This window comes from Cucurbita pepo, chromosome 18 (assembly GCF_057944985.1).
Source record: "Cucurbita pepo subsp. pepo isolate OVF chromosome 18, ASM5794498v1, whole genome shotgun sequence".
NCBI classification, from domain to species: domain Eukaryota; kingdom Viridiplantae; phylum Streptophyta; class Magnoliopsida; order Cucurbitales; family Cucurbitaceae; genus Cucurbita; species Cucurbita pepo.
In genome coordinates, this window is record NC_141815.1 from 8234051 (window position 1) to 8260002 (window position 25952).

Genomic DNA, 25952 nt, shown 5'->3' on the forward strand with positions numbered 1-25952 from the left:
CTTCATTACCATTGATGAGGCATTTGATCTTAGAAATGTACAAACACCAACAAAAAAAAAAAAAAAAAAAAAGAATACCAATAGTTTGAACTCGTACCATAATTACTCTTCACGATCAAATTTTTTTTCACGTGTCTTCCTCATTTTTAGTTAACAGACCACAAGAAAAAAAATTCATCACACCCAATTACTTGTTCAACAATATTCAAACTTCTGTTTCATATATAACCACTTCCCAATTTATGATAAAAGGTTTATTAGTTGCCATAGAATTGTGATATTTATCTTATATTGGCCATATTTCTCCAGCTCGTCATTTTCACTATCTCTTGCTGGGCAGCTTCAGCAGAAATTTCGTAGATACCTTTTTTTTTTCTGTATAAAATATAAAAATTCTAAATATAGGGCACTAAAACAGCGAAAGTCCAAAGAAAATACCCCAGTGGTTGATGGCAAGCACACAGGAACAAAATCCTGTACATCATCAAGAGCAAAAGATCCTAGTATGCGCTCCCCAGGAACCTAATATAATTTTCAGAAGGCATTTGTTAGCAGACAAAACTAGCAGACGTAGGAAGCATTAATTGTTTAATTCAAAACATAAAACACACCTCAATAGTTAGACGGCGTGGATAGCAAGGTTCATCCCAAGAATAAGGGCAAGATGTATAGGGGTGAACGATAGTTTCAAAATTTTCACATCTTTGTTGGTAAATTCGTAATCTCTGTCAAAGAAGCAATCAACACCAACACAAAAGTAATGAAACTAAAGCATTAGATTCTTGAAGCTATAACATCTGTATATATAGTTATGCTAAACTTCATATAGAATATCGTTTGAATCCAGTAGCAAGCTTAGAATTTTATGTTAGAGGCACACAATTTGTATATCTATACATTTATATATAGTTTAAAATTCATTGGTGGAAACGAAAAACATATATTAATATACAAAGTTCAAATCAAGTAATACTAGTTGCTGTTATGTTTGACATTTGAACACCCATGATAAGTACAGCAGATATTAAACCTCTGTGTGTGAACAATAAACTTATAAAACATTGAAAGAAATTCATAATTTTATTTAATACAAGGAAAATAGTGAAAATACAAGAGTGAGAGAGAGGAAGGGATAAAAATAAAAATAAATTTACAAAAATCTACATGAATGATAATATAATATTCATATCCATATTTAAATAAATACCTACATTATTTAAAAGAAAAAAGGGTTTGATATTAACGAAGTTTTTTAATTATTTATTTGAAAGTAAGAAAAATAAATGGTAAAATCGTATTGTCAATCATTTTACATACCATTGACAATCCAATTATACCATTTGGTATCTTCCCCTTCCCTTCAGTTTAAATATAGGACCGTAGATATCTCTCCAGCAAGAGAATAAAACAGACCTTTTTCATATCTGAAATTTCCTAAAAAAACATTGAAACTACTAAAAACATAACAATTAAAACCTGATAACATATTCTTTCCAACTGAAAAGAAAAAATGTCACCTACCTCCTTTGAAAAGTTATCGATTCTGTAAGGTACGTATCCTGTGTCATCATCTGACAGCAGAATCAAATTCGTCCCCGAATTTCCATGACCATTTCCAACAATCTTATTGTCAGTTGATACATCAACATTCTGAACTTCAATTCTAAGAACGTATGAGGAACCAGTGATATAATTTCGCATTTTCACTAGAGTATCACCAAGTTGATCAGGTATGAAGCTGCCGGACCATTGCCACCCAGGTTCATTATAACGAACAGAAACCAGTAATTCCCTAATCATAAGTCGATAATCAGGCAAGCAAATGAGTAGAAAAGCGACGTCAAGCAAGTGTTGTGTTGTTAATGAACAGGGAAAACAAGCTAACAGGCCATCTACAAGCTAAAAGGATATGGGAATATAACAGAAACCAATCAAATAAATATTGCATCAAAACTATTGGATGAGAGCACAAAGTAAGCACCATTTGCCAGTTAGGAAATGACTAAAAGAAGATCTTGATCAAGAATCAAAGAGGGAAGGCGTGAAGAAATGAGTAAAGAGAGACAACAAAGAATATCAATCCAATTTGGTCCAAGTTGTCAATTTCTTGTTTGGTCTTTCACTGAAGTACAAAAATAGAATGATAGCTGTTGGGACATCAACTTATTTCTTTTATGGAAGTACAAAAATATATTTTAATATGGAGAAGTTATTGAACAAAATATATTTTAATGTGTACCATTTTTCTTTCATATTGATTTTTAATCTTTTCTAGTAATCTTAACAACAAAAGAAGTCTATTCTAAAAGAAAGAAATAAATATCTCAACCGTTATCATTGTCTCTCCATCATGTGCTCAAAGTTTATCTATCACACATTTTGATTGATATAGATAAAGCAATTCAAGTTGATTCCTAAATGTAGTAATGGGAATACTGCAACCACACAAGCCAGTATACCTAGTTGTATCAGTCCACTGAAGGTGGAAATGTTCTCCAACTGCCAAAGGGATGACACAATCAGTTCCCTTCTGTTTATAGCATAAATCCTTGGAACATGCATTACTTATGACAAATCTGCAATGTCAACACTATAAGAAGATGAAGACAGAAAAAAAAAAATGAAAGACGTGAAAAAATATAATTGGCTGGTTGAAGCAAACAATATTACCGAGGCTGGAACATAATTATGCTTGTTATCTCAGGAGAAGATCCAGATATTGCACTAGACGTAACAGAGATCACATTGGCAGCATTTGGTGATGATTGTGGTATAAGAACAGTAGCTGAACCATTTCTAGGAACAAGATAGAATGGGCTTGACCAAGAAGCACTTGGAATATTTTCTACACCACATTCTGGCAGGGACCTGCTCGCCCTAACCATAACTTCATCTGCAGATGAGGGTTTACAGGGAGAAAACATATGTGCTCTAACTTTCACTTGCTTAAAACCTAAAGAATTAGGGTCCCTTGCAGATGTACGGCTACTTGGACTTGAACTTACTTTAGAAGTATTTTCAGAGGATTTTGAGTTAAAGTCCTTTTTGTTTGACAGGACACAAGACTTTTGAAGATGATTGCGTGAAATAAAAGTTCTTCCATTTAAATTGTCCAACTGCATATTTGAATTTTCCATAGTTGAGACAGGTTTCTTCACTAAAGAATTGCGCCAACTTGGAGATATTGCATGAGAGTCACTGCACCCAGTAATTGAGCTAAGACCATTTCTCTCGCCTGCAGAATGTTCATGTTCAACTGTATCGTAATATGATGGTACAAAGATGCTCACACCTTTTTGTTCATATGCTGATTCTGAAATCCAGAGGGGAATGGCAGTACAGTTATATAATAGGAAGGGAACAAAAAAATTGAGTTCTCTGCTACCAGAAAATGCATCCACCGATTTATCAAGTGTTATGTGTATTTGACCTATAAGAAGAAAAGGGCATTAATAAATAATTTTGCTGTTATATATAAAAATAATAATAATAATAACATCAAGATACCAGGACTCAATGTGATGGTCTCAGAAAGTGAGAACTTGATTCCATCGAACTTTGCTATTGAGCAAAATGTTTCTGCTCTAGGGAACTTCACATATGAAGGTCTATATCCATGGATTTGGATTTCAAGTTCTAGATCATGTGAAGGATCGATATGATGAAAGAAAGTCTTGACCTAGAAACAATCCAAGGGGCGTTCTTCAGCTCAAGTAACAATAACTTCAACAATATAAAAAAGGGCTAAATATATCAAATGATACTTATGTTTTAGGTGATTCTCAAGTTGGCCATTAATCTTTTTAAATTCTAAATTTTACCCACAATGTATTAACAATTCCCAATTAGGATCTATTATTATAAAAAGTTAATTTATCATTACTTTTATCAACATATATGAGCATGTCAATTTAAATATAGCTCAACTAATTAAGGTATTATATTATTGATTAAACTTCCAAAAGTTTAAATCTCCAACATTTATTGTTGAACCCAAACATATTTGAACATGTAGATAGACTATTCAGATGCTACTTGACACAGAACCAAGCTTTCCTATCATTAAAACTTGACCCACCCATGAACAATTTTTTATGGAAGGACTTAGTTGAGAATTTTTAATACAATAGAGGTAAATTGTGAATTTTAAATGACTATGACCAAATTGAAAATCACTAAAGAATAACGACCATTCGATATATTTAGCCAATAAATAAATGCAGCCAACCTTGCAGCTCAACTTCAAAGATATGATAAGTAGGAAAATATCACACAAACCTCTGAAAGAATTGCAGAATGTATCATTCCACCAGTATCTACAATTAGTTTAGCTTCTTCAGGAAGAAAGCTCCTCACTGCCAGTGGAGTGCTAAGGGTCAAGTGGTGAATACACCGTTCCTGTGATTCAGCTGGACTGTGGATTTTCAGATCAGAGCCAACTGCTGATTGCATTAAATCATTACCGATCTTCCTGGGCTTCTCATGGGCAGGCAGTACAATATTTCTTGTTGACATGCAACAGCGAAATGGATCACTACTGGGATGAGATGGATAAGAAACAAAGGACCTAAATAATCCTACTTTACTCTCCTGAGAAAGAAGATTTGAGAGGTTATAAGTTTCACTCCACAAGTAAGAGTTTCCCCTAGGACGCCACCTCACACAACCAGCTTCAGCCAAATGCAGAGGCAGCGGCATTGCTTGACCAGGGTTCAAGGGATCCAAGATCTGTAAAAAGAAATCGAGAGCGAAGGAGAGGAGAAAGAGGAATTGATCACAAATAATTTAATTCAAAGAAACTGAAATTAGGTTCTCTAACATATTTATGAGTCCATACTTTTGGCGCCACACCAAATGGAATGTCAAAGCGGAACTCCAGTGGCCTTGATGTTTGATTGAAAAGTATAACCTGAATATAGGAATGTTAAAAGAATGTCCCTCTAGATCATAGAAAATGAAAACAAAGCAGAATGTCTGCATACCGTGGAGTACAGTTGAATAAGCTTCCCATAACGCTGAACAGAAACATCAAAAACAACTGGAACTACGAAGCCTCCGCTCATATGTTTTCTATACTTTTCCACGCTATCAACATCTTTTGACATGTTATCAGGCATATTCAGTTCCTCATTTGATGACTTGGAAAAGTCAACCTCAAAGTATGTCTGCCCAACAAGATCCATGGAAATGGGAATAGATGGAACAGATGTACCATCAAGTTGGATGGAAATAAAATGATGACCTACGCCATATGTGTGCTGCTCGCCTAGTTTTTCCAATGAATGAAAGGATCTGTGACGAAAGAATTGTTTTTCAGCAGATTCACTAATATAAATTGGAACAGAACAGCCTGGTTGCACATATCTTCTTTCTTTGAACTCTGAGATGTCAAACTCAACAGAATCAAAGGGTCCTTCATAAACATGATATTCAAGAGGCAACGAAGTTAAATTCTGTAGTACATAAGGAGCATGTTTTCCAGCAATTATATCTTCAACATGGGGAGAGTTCAGAGATAGTTGGCTTTGAGGAGTATCATCTTTTCCAATCAGATCCCAAGCGTCCTTGATCATGTCAATTGTCCTAGAAAGACACTACAAAACCAAAATAAATTGAAAAAAAACGCTTATTCTTCCATTGGTATGGGTGGACAAATAAAATGACAATAAAATCGAACTTTAATTAAAGAAAATACTCAAATCTCAATAGCAAGGATGCACAAAATAACAAAATCTACTTGGGGGAGAGTGTTCTGAACTGTCTTGAGAAAGAGGCAGATTTATTTCATGATTACTGGACATGAAATCTTGCATATTTATATCTTTGATTAATTTCCTTGTATTTTTCCATATCTATCCAGTGCATAATTATTTTCCGATAAATCATTGTGCTAGCTAGAATTTATTTTCCATATGTCTTTGAGGTTGGATTATTCATGCAAGTTAACAAAAAAAAGTAGTACAAAGGTTTCTCCTCACATGACTTCTGTCTGAGACGGTGAATAAAAAAAAAAAAAGAACTACAGTTACTTCGTTTGAAGATTGAAATGTTTCAATATTATTTACAATGTCAAGAGGTGCCAATGCATTATTTATACATGCAGGGCTTGGGAAAACCTCGATAAGTCGATAAAAGAGACAACCATAAAAGAAAAGCAAGGGCACATAGATATGAAACTTTACCTCAGTAAAGGGTTCTGTGAGGTTTAAATTGAGATGTGAGGAAGACACGAGATGCACATCAGTCAAAACAGAACTGTTCAACAGAGAACTACTCTCTTGTTTCCGAGTCACATTTATTGTAAAGTTCCAAGGCTCGATAAAAGGTTCCCAAAACACCTTCAAACACACAATAAGGAAGTATTGAAACGGTTAAAATTAATCATAGTCAAGTACTCTTGAGAGTAGATCTGTGAGTCATACACCAATATGTAAAGTATGACGTATATAAATATGTATACGTGCAGATCACTACTCTGAGCCATACACCAATATGTAAAGTATGATGTATATAAATATGGATACGTGCATTTGTGATCACTACTTGCATGAGGCATGCTTGAGAGAGTAGTTGACATGAATATTTGTTTTCTTTAAGAACAATGTAAATGATTTTTATATGTTAATATTACCACTAAACTCAAAAGCTTAAGGAGTTATGATAAATTTAAATATATCAATATTTTAATGTTTCTCCTCACTTGTGAGATTAAAATTTGTAGAAGGCCCAACTAGTAGAAATCAATAATAGTTGGAGAGAAAATGGCATTACTAAGAATGAACATCATAGACCAACTAATCGACTTTGAACAGTTGGTTCAAGGTATATGTTGGTCGGGATCAGCAAAACCAACCTGTTGGTCGATCGATGAGCCCAAGAAGGGCTCAAACCAACCAAACTGACTGACCATACTAGGAACTAAGTCTGTCGATCGACGAGCCCAGTAAGGGCTCAAATTAACCAAACGGACTGACCATACTAGGAACTACAAAAAGGAGAAAAAAAAAGCCAAAAAGTTTTGTTCACGGCACCACGTTGATGCTGCTGCATCAGCAGCTCCATTGAGTAGACCAGAAGGTTAAATTTGTTAGAACTTTTTTCCTTTTACTTCTCACGGTTTTTTCTTTCTATTTACCCTTCTCCATTTCTCTCTCTCCACCTCTCCCTTCTCTTCGTTTTTCTTCTCTTTTCTTCTTTTCTTCTTTTCTTCTTTCTTCTTCTGTTCTTCTCTTTCCCTTTCTTGTTTTCTTTCCTTTTCACCCTTTTTTTGTTCAATTCATTAGATTCACAAAACTGACAACAACCGAGCGACTGCCAGTGTGGTACGTCAGAACCCAACCTCTCCAAAACTGATGGCCGAAAACTAACATGTCAATGGTCGACATTGGTTTGAGACCAAAACCAATGCCAACCGATGCCAACTGACCAATGATCACCCCTTGACATTATAAGTGTTTGAACACATGACCTACTCTCATATTAGGTTAAATCACTACTAAACCTAAAAGCTTAAGCTGATGAGTCAGAATCAATATAATTATATCAATACCTTAACATCGTATCATCATGTTTTTAAAACTTATACACATGCTTAAACAGTCGGATACCTTTTGAATGTTATTGTAATTCATGCTCAGTTCACCAGTGATAAAGTCCTCCATGGTGCTTTTGGTCATGCTAATACGCAAGATAACGTTCCTCATAAGAATTTCCAGCAGCGGTCTGCAACAACTCCACTACAAGATAACAATAAAACTACGATCTTTAAAAGGAGAGGGAAAAGTAGAATTCAAGATGCAATCCATCCAACAAATTTTTGGGAAAAAAAAAAGGTGAAAAAACAAAGGAGCCTGCCAGATACACAACGAGAATCACATCCATCTAACAAATGTTATGACCCATGTTTACACCCAAGCTATTTATTTTCCTCATTAACCAATAACATTCCTCAAATATTAAATAGTTTACTGTCCAAAACTTCCACAAAACGGCAAGGTAATAATGAAAGATCTGCATAATTTCACACAGACAGCACATCAATTTCAAAAGAAAAAACACTGTACTGCTGCACACTGAGAAATGATGTTAGTATTGAAAGGGTTGTATTGGAGATGTTACTAGGATAATAGTAGTGGCATAGTTGTCATTATATAGGAAGCTAGTTAGAGTTGATGGTTATAAAAAGAGTTAAAGGTTTAAGAGCTGAGCATAATGTTGGGAATTGGTTCATTGCTCAACTTGGGTGAGAGATTGCCCTCTCAAGAAGTTATTCCAACTGTAATTTACTCTTTGAAGTTGCAATATAATGTCAGTGTTGTTATCTTCTAATCAGGATCCAAATAAAATACTTGAACCTTCTTAAAAATCATGAACTCTAATTTTACCCACTGTTTAACAAAAGAAAAATGATTGATTACTTGTAAAGAGTCACCCTAAACCTTCAATTAAAGGACTATTTGAAGAAAAGAAAAGCCGGCTGAGAAAAAATAAAATACCTACAATGAAAGGATGAAACAGGATATGAAAGAGGAAACAAAATGTCCGGAGCATATTCAATTGAGCAGCAATTTTCCCAAAATAAAACAACCGTCCTTGGTCAAGCCAGCATCAAACAAATTAAAGATGAGTATAATCGTGAAAAAAGAACATCCAAAGATTCCTATCGGACTTGAGAAAAAAACTTTCGGAATTCAACCACAACCATTAAGCAAGGAACAATGAATGGGAAAAATTATCTGCTCCTGAATGGATTCCCAAAACTATTCCCTAGTTAGAACTGTATTCCTGCTAAAGTACCAACACCCAAAACCACCTTTGACCTTAACTTATAGGATGCATTACCATCTTGTCAACCAATTAGTGTAAATCTATACCCGTGAAACAAGGACTACAAAAATAATAATTTAAATGTATCAGTATAACTGTAAAATGAGGTAAAAAAAAACTAATAATAATACAACAATACAAACATTTTAATTATAAGTTTTATAACATGTATTAATCAACTAGACACATGACATTGTCATTTAAAAAGATATATTTTCATCTAAACTTTACACAGAATTAAGATTTACTGTTAGAATTTGGCATGACTGTCACTACTCTATTATACATCAACCATTTTAGAAGTCAAAGATAAAACTAACAATTCTGAGTTTCTGGTTTAATTATGATAACTAACACTAAAATAAAATCTTCAAAACTAGTACACAGTTATAAAATGTGCCAAGACCAAAATGTTTTAATTTTAATGTTTGATTAGGTCATGAACCTAGCCACTTGGCCTCTTTTTTATTAGCAATGTTTCTCCTTGTTTCTATCGGACATAATTTAGATGGATACGATGAATTAACATTTTTAAAAAATTTACCCATGAGAATGCAAAATAAAATCAGAAAATTCTATTGCACACCATGTTGAGGACTCGCATGAAACCTTTCTTGTTTTTGTTTTTTTGTTTTTGTCGGGACAGCTGCTTGATCATATATCTTCGTTCACAACCAAGCATATTAGGATGCTGTTCCAAGGGGAATCAAACTCATTTCTCTTACCATTGGATTACAAGTTTATATCAGTGGAATAGATAAAATGTATTACTTCAAAGAATAACCAGTTTGTTGTGACCAATGGTCTAGCTAGTTAGCATAGCACATCAACACACTCGAACCTTTTACGGTTAGTGATACATCTTTCTTTCTTTATTTTCTTTTTCCCAAAACATATGTTTTTTTGTTCTGTTTTTTCCACCCTATTTGAGTGCTTAGAAACAGAGACACACTATATATTCAGGAACGTACCTCATACAAACACCCCAAACTTTTTTCTAGTAACATAAGCACTAAAAATATATTCAAGATGTTGAGAATCAGATGCTCAATGTCAAATCATAAATATCGTAATTAATAGAAAGAAAGCCGCTGTAGTTTTCCATATAAACCAATGTGAAATACTTTTAAGTTACCAGAAACATACCCGTCCATCACTCAGTAGAAATGAAACTTTCTTCAGTTGTACTTCGAACTCAATAGGACAAGATGTAGACATGGATGAGTTTGTCTCAGAGATATTGGATTCAATATGCTTCCAGAAATAGAATACGTGATAAGAAAACCAAATATTGAAACATTCACACTGAATCTTCAGTTGGATTAAACTAGGCTTCAATTGATTGCTGCTTACATCAACCTCCAAATTGACTCCAAAAATTTCAAAAAGAGGACAAGATTGGACACCTTTTTCCTCGCACTTAGATAACATGCTACACACTTTTTCCATGCCAGACTTTAAAGATGTTTTTTTACTGTTAATAAGTAACTCAGTTCTTTTACTGTGAAAAGAAACCATAAGGAATCTGCAGTACTTTTCTTCCACGACATCAGAAGAAACATTCTGATCTGCATTCTCGTCAACTTCTGCAATCTGAATTTCCCTCAAGGATTCCGTAACATACACAGGAAAGTGAAACGTAATTACCATGTCCTTTACTCTAGCAATAAGTATAGTATCATCACTCTCTATATCCTCTGATGCTGATTCAATTGACATGGACGAAGAACACACACCATTAGGAGAAGTGATTGATGAATCTCCTAATGCAGTATTATACGGGACAACATCCTTAAACGATGTACTCGTGCTCACAAAATTAGTCATTTTTCCAACATAAGAATTCAATAGATCAACAATCTCTATCCATTCTGAACAATATAACCAAACATCGATAGATGGAAGGGAAACACAAATTTCAACTGGACCTTGACTTGACCTTGAAATGGAGATGTCAGGTACAGGTGACAATTTCTCCGAGCTGGATTTAGCCATGATAACAGATTTGGGCACTGAGTATAAGACCATCGAAGAGAAACAAAAATTCATCTCTTCGACGAAATCATTTCTCGATGATCCAGAGCATGTAAACTGCATTTCTACCCTGTAATTCATTTCCAACAATTCATTTCTCTGCCGTTTTAATTTCAAAAAAAGTGAATCAATGCAACATTCAAATTCAGTGAGTTTTGTGTCTGACACAGGAAATAAAACTGCAGTGCCCTCCTTCAGACACCTCGTTAACTGAAGAAACTGAAGAACATCAGACTTGAAACATCTAGATTGGTCTTCAACGGATGCAAATTGATTTATGTTCTCCAGTAGGGCCATAAATCCATCAAGTGCATGATTATCTATTTAAACAATAAAACAAAATTTATTTACTATGAACACAATTATGACCACCAAAAAAGGGAATAACAAGAAGCTATCTAGAAATATCATACATACCATCAACAATTACTTCACAATTTCTTATCCTCGTCATACATGTTGCTTGCAAGCTATTGTTGATAAACTCACTTTCACAAGGTATTCTGACCCAGATATCTGCGTTTAGCTGTTCAACTAGACTAATGTTTTGACACTCAGTACTTTGACAGAAAAATGATGAACTATGTCTCTCCTTGAAAAGCAGTAACGAGAGAAGCAACTCTCGTCCAAAAAGATTTAAACAGTTATTTGTCTCAGCAAGCTTGTGAATTGGAATAGAACATTCAGGAGGAATGTCCTTCAATGCATCTTCCAAACTGCTTCCAAAGAAGAACGTAAAATATAACTGTTTAATCTCAAACCTCAGAAACTGAAGCTCATAGTTTTCGACAGGCATAATCAAAGCTGAATCCAGAATTTCAAATTTATAAAGAACGGAAGTTTCTTCTTCTAAACCAGCATGCCCATTCCTCCCAGTGAAACATTGTTCATTTGACTGCAAACTCCAATCAGGCAACTTAAAATAACCAATAATCATGGCCAAATATTCAGGTGGCAAGAAACAACAAACATGTTGAATACCAACACTGATTTCAATTTTGGCACTCGATGACACACTTTTTCCTTGTCTAACGCGGAAATTTAAAATAGGACACAAATATGGAAATGAAGGGCCCCATACTAACTCAAGATAATTTTTTGTCCATGAGGACGTGATGGTCAATCCCTCTACTGAGCATAATACGTCAGAATAATCTTCACAAATAAACAAAGAAGATTTACAATTTGGAAGCGTGAGAGATCCAACAATGCAAGAAGAATCATGGAAATGGATTTTGATTCCACATAAAGCCAAATAAATATCATGGAGACTATGGTTGCAGGAACTCCCTGAAGTAACAGATGAATCCATACCAAATTTAGGTTTTGATGGTTGGGTGTGGAAGATAGTAGGTTCCTTCTCCAGACCAAAGACTGGAATTTTTATTTCTCTATCCCTTACTTTGTAATGTTTTCTCCACTCGGAACTCTCAAGGCTGCCAAGAAAGCCAGAATTCTGTACTGTAATGAAAGGAAAACAATCGAATGGAATGCTGTCATGTCCAATTGAATCAATTTCCATAAAGTTTGTGAAACCAAATCTTTGGTTTGGTGGCGAAGGCATGGGTTTTACACATTCATCATTCATTTCAGGTCCAATGTCGCTTTCACCACTGAAAGTTGCATTGCAGGCAGATAGTCTCTCATAAAACCCAGTGAGCAATCCATACACATATGGATAGCAGTGGATTTCAGCATCGTTCAAATGTATGGCAATATTAGCTCCATCATTTCTGCCAGAGTTGAAGTGTAAGGTGCAGCATTTTCCAGCATTAATATTCATACCATTCAAACCATCATCATTCTTGGTATGTCGACTATGAATGCCATGCAGATGAGACGATGTATCATGGGATTTATTGCCACCAGAATACAAAATTTGCCTATCTCCATCACCATTCATGGGAAGAATTGCAATATTCATTGCCTTCATGCCGATCCATAGCTCCTCCGAAACTAAAATATCATACCTGAAATACAATAGGATTGACATTTACACAAAACAATTTGATATATTTCAATAATCGAATAGTTAGAAAAAATGTGGAGGAAAAAATAAAGAGAAAAACTTGAGAAACCTTTGTTTCCATTAATAACTTTCCCGAACTGGGAGGCACATCCTTCCCAGTTGATCAAGGATAGGAGAACAGAGTGGGTGTATCTTTCAAAGCTAAAGTACTTGAACTTGTGTTTAATTTTATGCATTTTGATAAATAGTAAGAAAACGCTAGCAACAGTACTAAGTGTGTGAAGAATTAGGAAAAGAAAATGCACACATCTTGATAAATTGTAAGTATACCATATCTCTATATCGTCTAGGGCAAGCATGACGACAGAAGCATTTTTTTCATCGTTCTCTAGATCAATGTCAAATCTGACAGAATGGAGAAGTACAGACATGGAGTAACCAAAAAAATGATTGTCATGTCCATTTGAAATCATGTTAAGTGGTCCACAATCTTCAGATTCTTCAAAGCCAGGGTGGTTTGCTATCAAATTACGTAAATACACAGCCAGCTCCAAAGCTGCACCATATATTGATGGAGAGAAATGTACATGAAGTGATGACATTTGAAAAAGAACCTGAAAGAAAATGAATGATGAAGGTTTCATTATGGCAAGATGATGCATGCGAAAGACAAATATCCCAAATATAAAGCAAAGTTATGATAAATAAAAAATGAAAAAACTGATCCACGTTTGCCATGTGTTCAAAACGCTACTGACAAACCTGAAAATTAAATTTAACCACTAATTGTCGGAATCAATGTTATTTAAACTCATTTATCCAATCCCCATTATATTTACCCATGGGTTGCCTTTTTTCGCACATCCTGTATTTCCAAATTCGAAATTTAATCAACTTGCAAGAGAACCTTAACTACTCGAACTTCAAATGGTCGTGAATTAGAGTTTAGATGTGTCTCTCTTCAAAGTTGAAACGCACACAATATCCATTTTTTAGGTTTTCTATTTCTGTTGATCTGAATCAAGTTTTTTAATGAAGTTCAATGATCATACAAAGCTTTTTTTAGTTCGTTCTTTGATGCACACAAGGGCTGGTGTTTTATTCAATTTAATAAATATGTTCAAAGTGCAATAAGGCACCATATTTAAAGCTACAGCAAGGCTGGACGAAAAATACAAGAAAGATTTGGTTGGTCTCACATTAACAAGGAAGACTACGAAATACGTCCAAACGAGATTTGACATTGGATCAACTCTTTCATATTGTTAAAAGTAAACTTGTGGACAAATATTGAGGGCTTTGAACTAGTTTGCATGCACCTCAACTAATTTCGTAGTACAACTTTTTTTTTTATAAGAATTTCGTACGACAATTTACTAACCCTTCAATATTTGGTTTCCAATAAAACTTGTAAGATGTTTTAGATTCTAGAATTCTAGATAGGTAGTCAATTTGGATTGAACCCATGTTCTTTACGTATTTATCACAATTGGAGACCATTCACATAAAGCCCATGCATGCTTCACCTATCAATGAAATTACTTTCTTATGAAAAGAAAAACATATGGGTATCGACATGTTTATTACACATAATAAATTCATTGGTCAAGTATAATTACACATCGTTTCATATTATGAAACAAAAATACATTTGCCATACATGAATGGCAGGCTAGGACAAAAAGGGATAAGTGGCGTTCAGGAAACTAAATAAGCAGGAAAATTACCTCCAGCTGTTTCAATGACGATTCATTAGGGATCAGACAGGAACGTAAGGCGAGAGTAGCACTGAACTTCTCAAAAATAGGAATACTCTGAGAATAAGAAGGCTTTTGGATCTCCATCTACAGGAAATTGGTTCTCATCTCAAATTATATTCTTATGACAACAATGAAATAAGTGCAAAGAACATAAAAATGAAGAATAGTAACCTCCAAATCCCGTAGCTGGATATCAAAATAATCGTACAAACTTTGAGGCTGAATTGTAAAAGCAATATCAGCTGCCAAAATTGGATCACTTAAACGTTGTACCATAACAGATTGTTCCTTAAATCTTGAAGTTAGTAAGCTCCAGTCATATCTCGATGTTACACAGAGAGCCCCCAGTTGAAGTACCTGCCAGGAACAGGATGGAAAGATGAACTTAGCTGAGAAATCTGTATATGCATATAGAAGTATGGTAGCAATACAATATTGATTCTAGCTAAATCCAATTCTACCTCTTTGTCTATGCATTTACAAAAGTAAATGTTACAAGTGTAAGTAAATTATCTTGATCACATTCTTATTAATTTTAAGATATGTACATGTGTCTTCATAATACAAGCTAACTAAATACCTAGATACTAGATAACAACATACAAAACTAAGTTGTTTATTTAATCGGATTACACACGTATTACTTAAATTAAGGCTAGGGTTTACACATACATAATTAAGATGATTCCTTCAACAGTGAAAATAATAAATCTCTAATTACCATTGTGCCTAATTTGACCATTTTACTATGTATTCTAAAAACAAATGCGTAAATATAGGAACGCAAGACAGATAGGTATTTTACTACTTATTCTGAAGACCGATAGGTAATTACCATTGTGCCAAATCTGACAATTTTGATAAGGAGGATAAGGCGATTGCAGGTGGTGGCTAGTGGGTATAAGGCTTAGTTGGAAAGCTTCCATGTTCAAGAAATCTCTTATAACAAACCTTGGTTTGACATTGCTGAGTCAGTTCTTTTGTTTGAAAAGTTCAGCAGCTTCGAAGTAAGGAATAGGGAATGAGCAACGTATAAGGTTCTCAAATGATGCTTGGATCGGTTCCTCCCCCTTAAAGATGAGTTTCCAGACATCCGTAGTCTCTCTAAAACAGATTCCTACAGTGGCAGATTCTTGGGGAAATGACCAAGGAATGTGGAACTTAAGCAGAATAAGAGGAATTTTCGATAGGGAAGTTTAGAGCTAAGTAGGGTTAATGACCAAACTGGGGGGCATCCGGTAAGGGGTGGCTAAAGACAATCTTCGCTGGTCTCTTGGTCCCTCGGGCTCTTTTTCAATCAAATGCCTATTCTTTAGATTAAAAACTGTGAGACCAGCATTAAAGTACTCTTTGTCAAAGTTAGTTTAGATTTTGAAAATTCCCAAGAAGGTGAAGGTCTTTTTTTTTTTTTTTTTTTTTTTGTTGGTACATAAAAGTCTGAATACGCACGAAAGGACCCAAAGAATGAATCCTTCTCTTGTTCTTGGTCCTTCCGTTTGAACCCTGGCAGTGAGGAACCTATAGACCATGTTTTTCTGCTTTGCCCTTTGCTAGACGTGGCTGCTTTAAGCTGCTGGCTTTTTATAATTGCACTTGCGTTTTCTGGATAAGGTGGATGGTTGATTGTTAGAATCTTTGGGTGGTTGGAGGCTGAAAGACAAAGGTGGGATCCTTTAAAGGTTTGATTCTAGAGCTCTTTTGTGGAGCTTGTGGCGGGTGAGAAACAGATGGCTTTTTGAAGATATGTCTTCATCTTTTGAGTTTTTGGGATGGTGTACAGTTATAAATACCTCTTGGTGGTGTCATAGCTATAACAAAAAGTTTTTGTAATACATTTGGATTGGCAAGCTATTTGTAAGGAGTTCCTTCGGAGAGGACTCCCTCATCCCCTAGCCCTTAGGTTGTTGTCTTTACCCTTTTGGTGAACTGTTACTTGATGTTTCTTATAAAAAAAAAGTACTTATTCCAGGTTTCATAGAGGCATCTTTTGCCAGAAAATAGTAATCTTGGGATTCACAAAGAGACGCACCAAGTACATCATAGGCAAACTGCAGAGACCTTTTGTGTATATTTTCTTTATCTTTTTTCCAACCAACTAAATTATTTGTTAACTTATAATTCAGAAAGTACTTATTCCAGGTTTCATAGAGGCATCTTTTGCCAGAGAATAGTAATCTCGGGATTCACAAAGAATGCACCAAGTACATCATAGGCAAACCGCAGAGTCCTTCTGTGTATATTTTCTTAATCTTTTCTTTCCAAACAAATAAATTATTTGTTAACTTATAATTCTTCACCAATCCATTATTTGTTAACTTTCCAGATTTGGTGACTCAAGGGAAACACTTTTTAACAATTGGCTGTTTCCAAAAAATATTTACTTCCAGTATCAAATGTTATCAATTTTGAGAGGAAAAATAAGGCCACCTCAGGTGAGGTGAGATCCATTACAAAAAGGAAACTATCACAATAATTTAATAATTACAGGTAATAAGAAAAGAATATAAACCAAAAGTTCTTCTTTATGATTATCTTAATGAAAATTAAGGACAAAAATAATCATTTCACTCAACACAGTAAACTTCAGGTGTGTTTAATGGAAACGCCTAAAAGTGCATTCCCACAAAAGTGTACATATTCTTGGAGCAAAAAGGACATTTACCAAGTTATTTTGTTCTGAAGGTGTATTCCAAGGAACATGGACTGTAATTCCATTGACAGTAATGTCCCACATCACTTTCTTATACTCCGACATTATGCATCTGGAGGATTAGAAACAACAAAACATGACAGTGCACAAATGGAATAAATAAGATGAAATGGATATAGGCTACAATAATTGCTGAATTGCCAAGTCATGCAACAATTATATGAGTTAAACTTACTGAGCTTTGGATAGCAATCGAGCTTTGGCATTTTCAATTCCATTTAGAGTTAAAAGAGCCTGTAGGCAAAAATGGCCTTTAATCAATTACAAGCCTACTAAAGCATATACACGATCAATGGGTTGGAGGTAAATATATGGAAATCATCATCCAAAATGACCTTTGAGGCCGTTCAAATGACTGAAGTTACAACTACCTTGACATTCATCTTATGCCCAATGACTTAAAAAAAACTACAAGAAGGCTACCCTACCCAAGGAAATAACCAACAACTTCAACTAGAGAGACTGCTCCAACTCTTATCAAAGCCACTAAAAAAACTCTACTCATACAGAAGGCCAACTGCAAGCTACGGAAATGGGAAAGGGCATCAAAAATATCTAAAAAAAGATTTGGAGCTTCCATATTGCTGAAATCATCAATTAACGGTAAATAAATTTCCTTTTGAAATACTTAAACACTAAAACAATTGGATCTTCGGAAAGGTCATCTCATTTTTTTTTGAATATTTGATCGAAGCTACTGATACTACCAATCGGACAGTCACTAACATCTGAAAAGTTCACCACAGTATTTAACACAAAATGGAATCATAGGTAGGTCTAGGTCACATATTCCTACTAACATTTCTAAACAAACTTGTGCACAGAAATAGAAAACAGCTGAAGGAATTGATTGAGGTTAATACATATTTAACCAAGAAGCAAACAACCTTACCCTTGTGTGAAGAGATTCGAAGGACTTGAATCCATCAAAAAACTCGAACAAATAAAGAAAAAACTTGGCATCGTAAGTAACATCTAATGGATTCAGCGTCACCTGCAAGTAGTATACAGGAAATATCACTGAATAGTAACAAACTTCAAAGATAACGAAAAAGATGGTTCTTTATTTCAGCGTCAAATAAGCATATCAAGTAATAGCACCTTTACAGACAGGTTAACCTCATGTTTGGGTGAAACGTCAACTTGGAAACTACAGGAAGGAGCACCAGTCTCAACATATTTCTCACATTGAGGCTGCATAGAAGAAACAAAAGCAAAGCACAAGTAAACCAAAAAGTATTTATTAGATATTCCATTTATACTATTCTCTTAGGTTTCTGTATGTTAAGTTATAACTTGTATAGCCAATTCTATCATTCTAGCTATATATGAGAAGTAATTCAAGTTAGAGAAGCAACCAGTTTGTTAAGATTTAACATCTATCTTCTAATATGTTTAACTGATATTGCTATAAAATTGAGATTTGATTCTCTTTTAAATACAAATTAAAATATTATATTAATGAGTTTTAGATTATTGCAAATGCAATATAGAACTAGAATCAGAATAGTAGAATTAGTAATGTAGTAAAGATAGTCTCATTTCGACCGGGAGTTTTCTTGATTCATTAATTCAATGAAAAATTTAGTCTCTTCTATCAAAAAAAAAAAAACATGAATTTGTTTGGGATATAACGTACTTATTTCAAAAAACAAAAATTTGTTTGGGCTATAACATACTTCTAACTCAATGATTTCGAAAGAAATGCAAAATAATCAAAAGAAAACTGCATAGTCCAATGAAAATCTCCATATATCAGACTCTAAAAATTAGAACCACATCTTCAAGCATTCTATTCACGTCAACCATAAAACTACACTAATGTTGCAATCACACTTCACTAACTATTATCCAAGAATCAAGACATTCTTATTTGGATTATTCTTATCAGTAGCCTAAATTAATGCACTTGGTTTACTCTCTTTGTTAGGAGGATGGGAATGATTAATCATTTGTTTTTATGGTTGTCCCTTTTCTTTGGCCTGCTGGAACAGTGCCTTCAAAAAAAATTTATATCCTGCGAGTGTTTTCAAATAACACCACATGTGATGTTCTTGAGTTCATTATTGGGCCTTCAATGTCTTTGCAAGCATACATATTATGGGTCAATACTGTCAAAGACCAAATTTCAGAAATTTGGATGGAACATAATCCAAGGAACTTTGAGAACAAGCAATTTCACATGTTCTCCTCAAAGACAATTTCTCATCTTTCATAAAGATGTGTGGCCTTGAGATGTATGAAACTAAAGCTTATGTATTGGAAATCCATGTATTTTGTGCAATATTCTTAAGTGGCCCTGTATTGTTTGTTGGTTTTGCAGGCTTTGTGATGATTGATGGCCACTCAATTTTTTGTTATTTCTTTATAGTGGAACTTTGGCTGCTCCTATGGTTTATCGGTGTTTTGTTGGTCTTTCTTGTTGATTGGAAGGATTTTGTATCAGTCAAAGGTTCTACCTGGTAGTTCTGTTTGGTGATTCAAATTTTTCTCTGCTGTCTCAGACGATCCATAATTGTTGTCTCAGCTTGGTCTACAGTCTTTGTTTGAAGCTCTTAGTGTTGATCAGTATCTTTGACTTGCTTTTAAGCCATTGTTCTCTTCCAAGTATTCTGTTTGTTGCAGCTATTATTTTTGGTCAATGTTTCTAGTTCCCAAGAGTTCTAGATTTTGGTCCTGTTGGTTCTCTTCTTGTTTTTCTTTCTCTCCCTTTGGGAGATTTTATCTCTCAACATTTTCTTCCTTTTCATCAGTAAATGAAAATTTTGTCTCTGATCAAGAAATAAAAAAAGAATCCGCTAGGTTCAAGGCTTCTTCATGTTCTCTTTCTAATCTCTTTTCTAGATTTTCTTAACAAGATATTTGTTTGAATTGGGAAGCATTTTTATTTCCTATGTACTGTTGTGTTTTCATTTTCTATCACTCCCTTTGTCAAGGATCTTTGGAATTCGTACCTTTAAACATTAGTCACGTTTCATTTCTTCAATGAATAGTCTAGTTTCTTGTAAAAATATATGCATATTCTCAAACGTACTACCAATCACCTAACTAATGAACATATAGACATCTTCTAATGAACTTATATACTAAAGGTACAAAAAATCGCCGTTTAATTTTAATCAGAAGATAGAAAAAGAAAGCTAATCTTGACAAAGAAGAAATGAGACACAACCATTCTTAGAAAAATTAGAACTCTCTGGTTCAGTGGATTGACCATCTGGATCGAATTGACCAATAAATTGATGGTTGCAGATTCTACCCAAATGTTACACTCCACCATTGTCTTGATGAATATCATCTTTGCAACTTCTTGACCGTATTTCCTAAGCAAAAAAGATTACATTATAGACAGTATGGTAGATGGAAAAAGGATCAGCATATCCTATCAAATCAAAATAATAATAGCCATTTGCATTTATCAGTCAACAAAACTTAGTAACAGGGGCATGACTTTTCATGAAGAGATCAATTAATCCATTGCATCAATAGGAAGATGCCATTCATGAAGAGATCGATCCAACTTATTCAATCATATACCTGAAGATTTTTTTTTTTTTTAGTTCAACATCATGTGAAGTGGGGATTCGAACTTTACCTCTTGGTCAAGAGTATATGTTTTATGACAGTTGAATTATGCTCATGTTGGCAACAATTAATTATTTTGTTATCTTATTTACTACCAAAGAAATAACAATTGGAGGATCTACGAAATATAACAATGTTAAACCATAAGACCTACTTTGAGGTTGTCACTCTGATTCTAGCATAGCAGCAGCAGAAGAGGTAGTTCCAATTGATATGCCACTTGATGGACTCATGCCACCACCTTAAATAGGCTATAACATTTAAGGTCAAGTTTCCTATTTCACTAGGCAGCTAAGAACTATGGTAGTATTTTGAAACGTCAAAAGAAAAATAACATCTTTAGACAACATAATGTTAGTATTAATTATTGGTTTCAAATGCTTTCAGTCTAGATCGTTCTTTGAAGGTGGTTCAATATCAATGTTCAACAAGGTTGAAGATCATGTTTTGATCAGAAGTTCTTTTTGCGTCTTTATCCTCAATGAAGATGGTTCTATTGAAGGGTTACCCAACTGATGATCGAACATCCTCAGTTCTTTTCATCTTAAAGACCGAAATCAATCGGATTATTTTGATAGAGTTGGCATTCCTCTTGCTTCTATTGAGCATAAAGAAAAAATTGTGGCTTCCGAGACCAAGAGGGTAAGGTGTGCTTAGATAAGATTCATTTCTTTTAGGGATTTTGGTCTGCTGGTCTGCCGTTTGGTTTTTGATAGTTAGGCAGGAGTCTTTTAGTTCCTCTTTTTGAATTTCTAGTTAGTTTGATGGTGCTAGGTTTCGTGTTTTTCAATGATTACATTAGGGGCTATTTTCTCTGGCTAGTAGTTGCCTTTTTCTCCTTTTGGAGGTAGTTTCCCTAAATATTTTGTATATCTTCATCAATCAATGAAAAGGTCTGTTTTGTTTTAAAAATTTTATTAAAAAAGGAAAGAACAAAGAATTGCAGCTCTGCCTTCAAAATTTGACAATTTCATAGGAAACATGTTTTAGTTATTAATTGACTTAAAGAAACAAGGCTACTTCTGAATAAGAATTCTAATTTTGGTTTCAGAGGAAAGCAATGAAAAAAAGAAAAATATTTTTACAAATTTACCAAAGATAGCCTAGAAATTCAGCAATGAGAGAGTTTCAAATGCAAATCGATTGCATATGCCAAAAGATATTTACAACTTCTCTCTGTATTTTTCTTTTTCACATCACAGAGGGAGATTTACGTTTAAAATATATATATCTCATTCTTGCTTCTCTTTTTCTACCAATAAAATAAGAATAAAAAGACCATAAAGTTACAAATGAATGCTCTCATTTTGTTCAGGTCCAATGCAACAGTCTTGCGCTTATGACACAATTAAGTCTATTATTACTGAGATTCAAGAAGGTTGGAAATCATACATGCTCAGCAAGGTTGCTGAGATCTGATGAATGTCAATTTTGATGGAACAAAAACAGATCCTTTCTTCATCAGCCGCACTGACAGTAGATGAAGCCAGAGGGTGGAATTTGGTAGCCTCATATATGTCCTAGAAATAAAAGCGGAAGTAAGTATGTTGTCTGCCACAGACAAAGAAAAAACAAAGACAAATACCTTTACAACATCATCTGAAATAACACCGGCAAATTGACTTGAATCTTCAGTACCACCAGCACCTAACATACCAAGGGATAGCCAGTTAAGCCATCCTCGAGGTTTTCCCATGGCACGGTCATCAACTTGAGACTTCTCAGCAGCTGTTTGTGTACCAGTCATTACCATTTCTGGCCCCAAACTGCCAAATAGATGCTAGTTGATCCATTTACAATAAGTTTAAATAAGATAGAAAATGAGATTAATAAAGAACAGCAATAAAAATTAATTTGCTACAACAGTAAAATTCTTCCACAAAATTTTAGAGAAATGAATTCATTCAGAACAGGTAAAAGAGATGGTCAACCATTAAAATTCCAAGAAAAAACTACAAAATAAATTTTAAAATAAAATAAAATAAAATCATCGCTCATCAGAGTGGTGAGTGGAGCAGCAAATATGGCTGAAGAAGATGAAGTTTATATGGCTAAGAGAAAGTGATGTAAACTCCAATTCCTTTATGTTAATGAACAGCTTAAGGAATCTCTCATTATAGAACTTGTGTTATTTTCAATCATCTATTCGTTTGCAGGAAAAAAAAAAATTAAGATATTCTGATTTTCTTTCCAAGTGTTACTGCGTTTTGGGATCCCAGACTTAAAATTTCAGTTATGTTTTAAACTTTAATAAAATTTGAAAGAATATATCTATGGCTTTCTTTATTATTTTCAAGCATTATTTAACATGCCGGTAGAAAAGTCCCTAGGAAGCCACGAGTAAATTGGAAAACATTTCCATAAAATCAAGCCCGTGATAGTTCGAACCTTGGTCCTGGCTAGCATTCCTTCCAATTTCTGGTCTATTTTCAGAATTCCTGTAAGGTTTGGAAAAATATGGAGAAAGTTTTCAGAAACATTTTGTGGAAAGGGAACTAGGATACGAAAGGAAGCCACGAGTAAATTGGAAAACAGTTACCACCCCTCGCTTTTTGGAATATCTAAAATAGCAAACCTTACAGCAACAACTTTTTTTTTCACTAAATGAACGTGGACATTTGAAACAGAAGAAGCCCTTTGGAGGGTGGTGATTAAACGCAAGTATGGGGCACAGTTTGTGAGAGACCATCTTTAACAAATTGAGACAACAAGTCATTTCTTTTGGCAGAAGGTGAAATTCAAGTTGGGCAATGGTAATAGAATTTCCTTTTGGAGAGACCACTGGATCAGTAATCAACCGCTGAATTTGAGGTTCCACTCAATCTTAAGTATTTCAAGTGCAAAGGAGATTAAAAAGGAGCTGTGGAATCCCGTTGACCGTTAATTAGGATCACAAGCTTAGAAGGAGGCTGTTTGATAGAGAATTAGAGTGGGAAACAGTTAGGTCACGGCAACTGATCATCCTTGGCAATTTCGAAGGCAGTGGCCTATTTTCAGTGAAGTCAGCTCTGTTAGCTTTGCCATAAAAAAATAAAAAATAATAAAATAATAAAAAAAAAAAGAAGAAGAGGATTTCGAACATGGAGCTGCGTTATCTAATTTGGGAAGGTATAGTCCCAGGAAAAATTCAGTTATTCCTCTAGGCAGTAGTGCAACATATATCCTGTGGATAGGGTGCAGAAAAGGAACCCTTATGATCAATTATCACCTCAGATGTGTGTTTTATGTAAAAGAAACGAAGAGTCTCCCTCCCACCTACTACTTCATTGGAAGTTGGCGTCCAAAGTATGATATCTGAAACACAGGAGTGCATAACCAAAGGCATTAGAGGATTGGTCGGTTGATGCTCTTTCTGCATGGTGGCTTAAGGATAAAGCTAAGGTGCTTTGGTCAAATGTCTCAAAGGCGATACTTTGGTTGACAGGGAAGGAAAGTTAGCTTGAGTCTTTACAAATGAGTCCATCTTTGATTTTGGAAAAAGTTACATTTGTGGTCCCTGAAGTTTGAGTTTGTTAGCATTTTGGTCATCGAATTTCAAAACTCAATATATTAACCCCGATTGTTTGAGAAAATGGTTTTTATGGTCCCTATCGTTAACACTTTAGGTCCTTTTGTTAATTTTCTGTCATACAAGGCTGGCTGGACATCTTTTTTATTTATATTTGGAGTATTGTGGCATAAAAATATTAATTGTGTATTTGTGAAGCGGAGATAGGTCAAAAACATAACTTTTTTAAATATTCAAAAAAAATTAATTTTAGAACTTCATTTTCCTCTCTCCCCTCCCCACCTTTATCTCATCGAACACCATCTGCTGCAAGCCACCGATTTTTCCTTCTTTTTTTTCACTTCTTCCAACGGTCAGGAGTGAAGATGGGGTTGTGGTGGAGAAGAAGCTAGGGAGGGGAGAGATGTAACGACCCAGATCCACCGCTAGCAGATATTGTCCTCTTTGGGCTTTCCCTTTCGGGCTTCCCCTCAAGGCTTTAAAACGCGTCTGCTAGGGGAAGGTTTCCACACCCTTATATAGGGTGATTTGTTCTCCTCCCCAACCAAGGGGACATCACAGGAGAAGAAGTCCACAGGAACTAATTGATATGGCCAAGTAAAATAGAAGACATGAAGATGATTTAAGTATCAGTATTATTTCTTACTTAATCCATCATTTCATCTTACCTGTAACTCACATTCAGCAGCAGATCTATAACTTAAAATATCTTCTATATCTGATTCCTTCTCCATCGCCTCCAATTCTTTGAGAATGTAGTCATCAACTGACTGAGAAATAGAAAAAATGGACGTATCAGAGTATAAACAAAATAGCTAACACACAGAAGTTGTAAGAATCGATGATAAATCCCAATATCCGATTAAATATATAAATGAGATCCCCCATTTCTATTTCTACTACAATGAAATAAGCAGAGTCTGAATAATCAAGAAGTGAATAAAAATCAATTCTCCGAATAAAAATCAATTCTCCCAACATTGCCTTTTTTAATAAGAAGTTGAGCTTTCATTGATAAATATGAAAGAATACACAAAGACATACAAAAAAAACAAGCCCTTAACTACCTACCAGAAGGGGCTCCAATATAAGAGGATGATAACCACTTTGTCCTTCTAATTCTATAGTTTCTCTCAATCCACAATCCCAACGATATAGCAAACTAACAAGCCTGCCACAAGATCCTTCCCTTGTCACGAAACGGCAAGTTCATCACCATCTCTTCGTAAAAGAACCATATTACGAACCACAGCAACCTCAACAAAATAAAGCATCGACTCCAAAGAGAGTAAATAAGCTAGCAAGCCCCAAAATAATCAAGATCCACTCTTGCTGCCAAAGAACACACCACTATTGGGCCAAAAGTAAGGTAGTGTGTTGCTACATTTAGGTTAGGTTCTCCTCCGACTCAAGGTCACAGGATTCAGGCAAAAAAAGACCTATGGCCTCCATCTTTGATCGTGTCTTGTTTGCTTGATTCGCCTTCACCATCACATGATTTGAAAGCTCCTTCTTCAATCGTGTCTTCTTTGCTTAGCGTTTCAAATCACATTGAGTGTT

The 25952-nt window shown here is 34.7% G+C and overlaps 1 protein-coding gene across 2 annotated transcripts in view; it reads right to left on the reverse strand.

Moving 5' to 3' along the window:
• The window catches only part of LOC111780422 (vacuolar protein sorting-associated protein, putative (DUF1162)), a 55733-nt gene that overhangs the window by 5450 nt on the left and 24331 nt on the right, over positions 1-25952 (reverse strand). Inside the window, exons 13-36 of one of the 2 annotated variants that reach the window (XM_087119671.1) lie at positions 25061-25162; positions 22470-22664; positions 22277-22404; positions 20472-20622; positions 18401-18493; positions 18192-18293; positions 17475-17533; positions 17252-17351; positions 14761-14946; positions 14557-14673; positions 13160-13443; positions 11278-12830; positions 9973-11180; positions 7608-7736; positions 6183-6338; positions 4983-5594; positions 4838-4909; positions 4279-4728; positions 3508-3679; positions 2671-3430; positions 2460-2576; positions 1522-1792; positions 612-725; positions 439-522 (exon numbers count right to left, since the gene is read on the reverse strand). In XM_087119671.1, coding sequence (XP_086975797.1) covers positions 439-522; positions 612-725; positions 1522-1792; positions 2460-2576; positions 2671-3430; positions 3508-3679; positions 4279-4728; positions 4838-4909; positions 4983-5594; positions 6183-6338; positions 7608-7736; positions 9973-11180; positions 11278-12830; positions 13160-13443; positions 14557-14673; positions 14761-14946; positions 17252-17351; positions 17475-17533; positions 18192-18293; positions 18401-18493; positions 20472-20622; positions 22277-22404; positions 22470-22664; positions 25061-25162 — 7215 coding nt within the window. Of the gene's footprint in view, positions 1-438; positions 523-611; positions 726-1521; positions 1793-2459; positions 2577-2670; positions 3431-3507; positions 3680-4278; positions 4729-4837; positions 4910-4982; positions 5595-6182; positions 6339-7607; positions 7737-9972; positions 11181-11277; positions 12831-13159; positions 13444-14556; positions 14674-14760; positions 14947-17251; positions 17352-17474; positions 17534-18191; positions 18294-18400; positions 18494-20471; positions 20623-22276; positions 22405-22469; positions 22665-25060; positions 25163-25952 lie in introns of those variants that run through there. The other variant, XM_023660822.2, reaches the window with a different exon arrangement.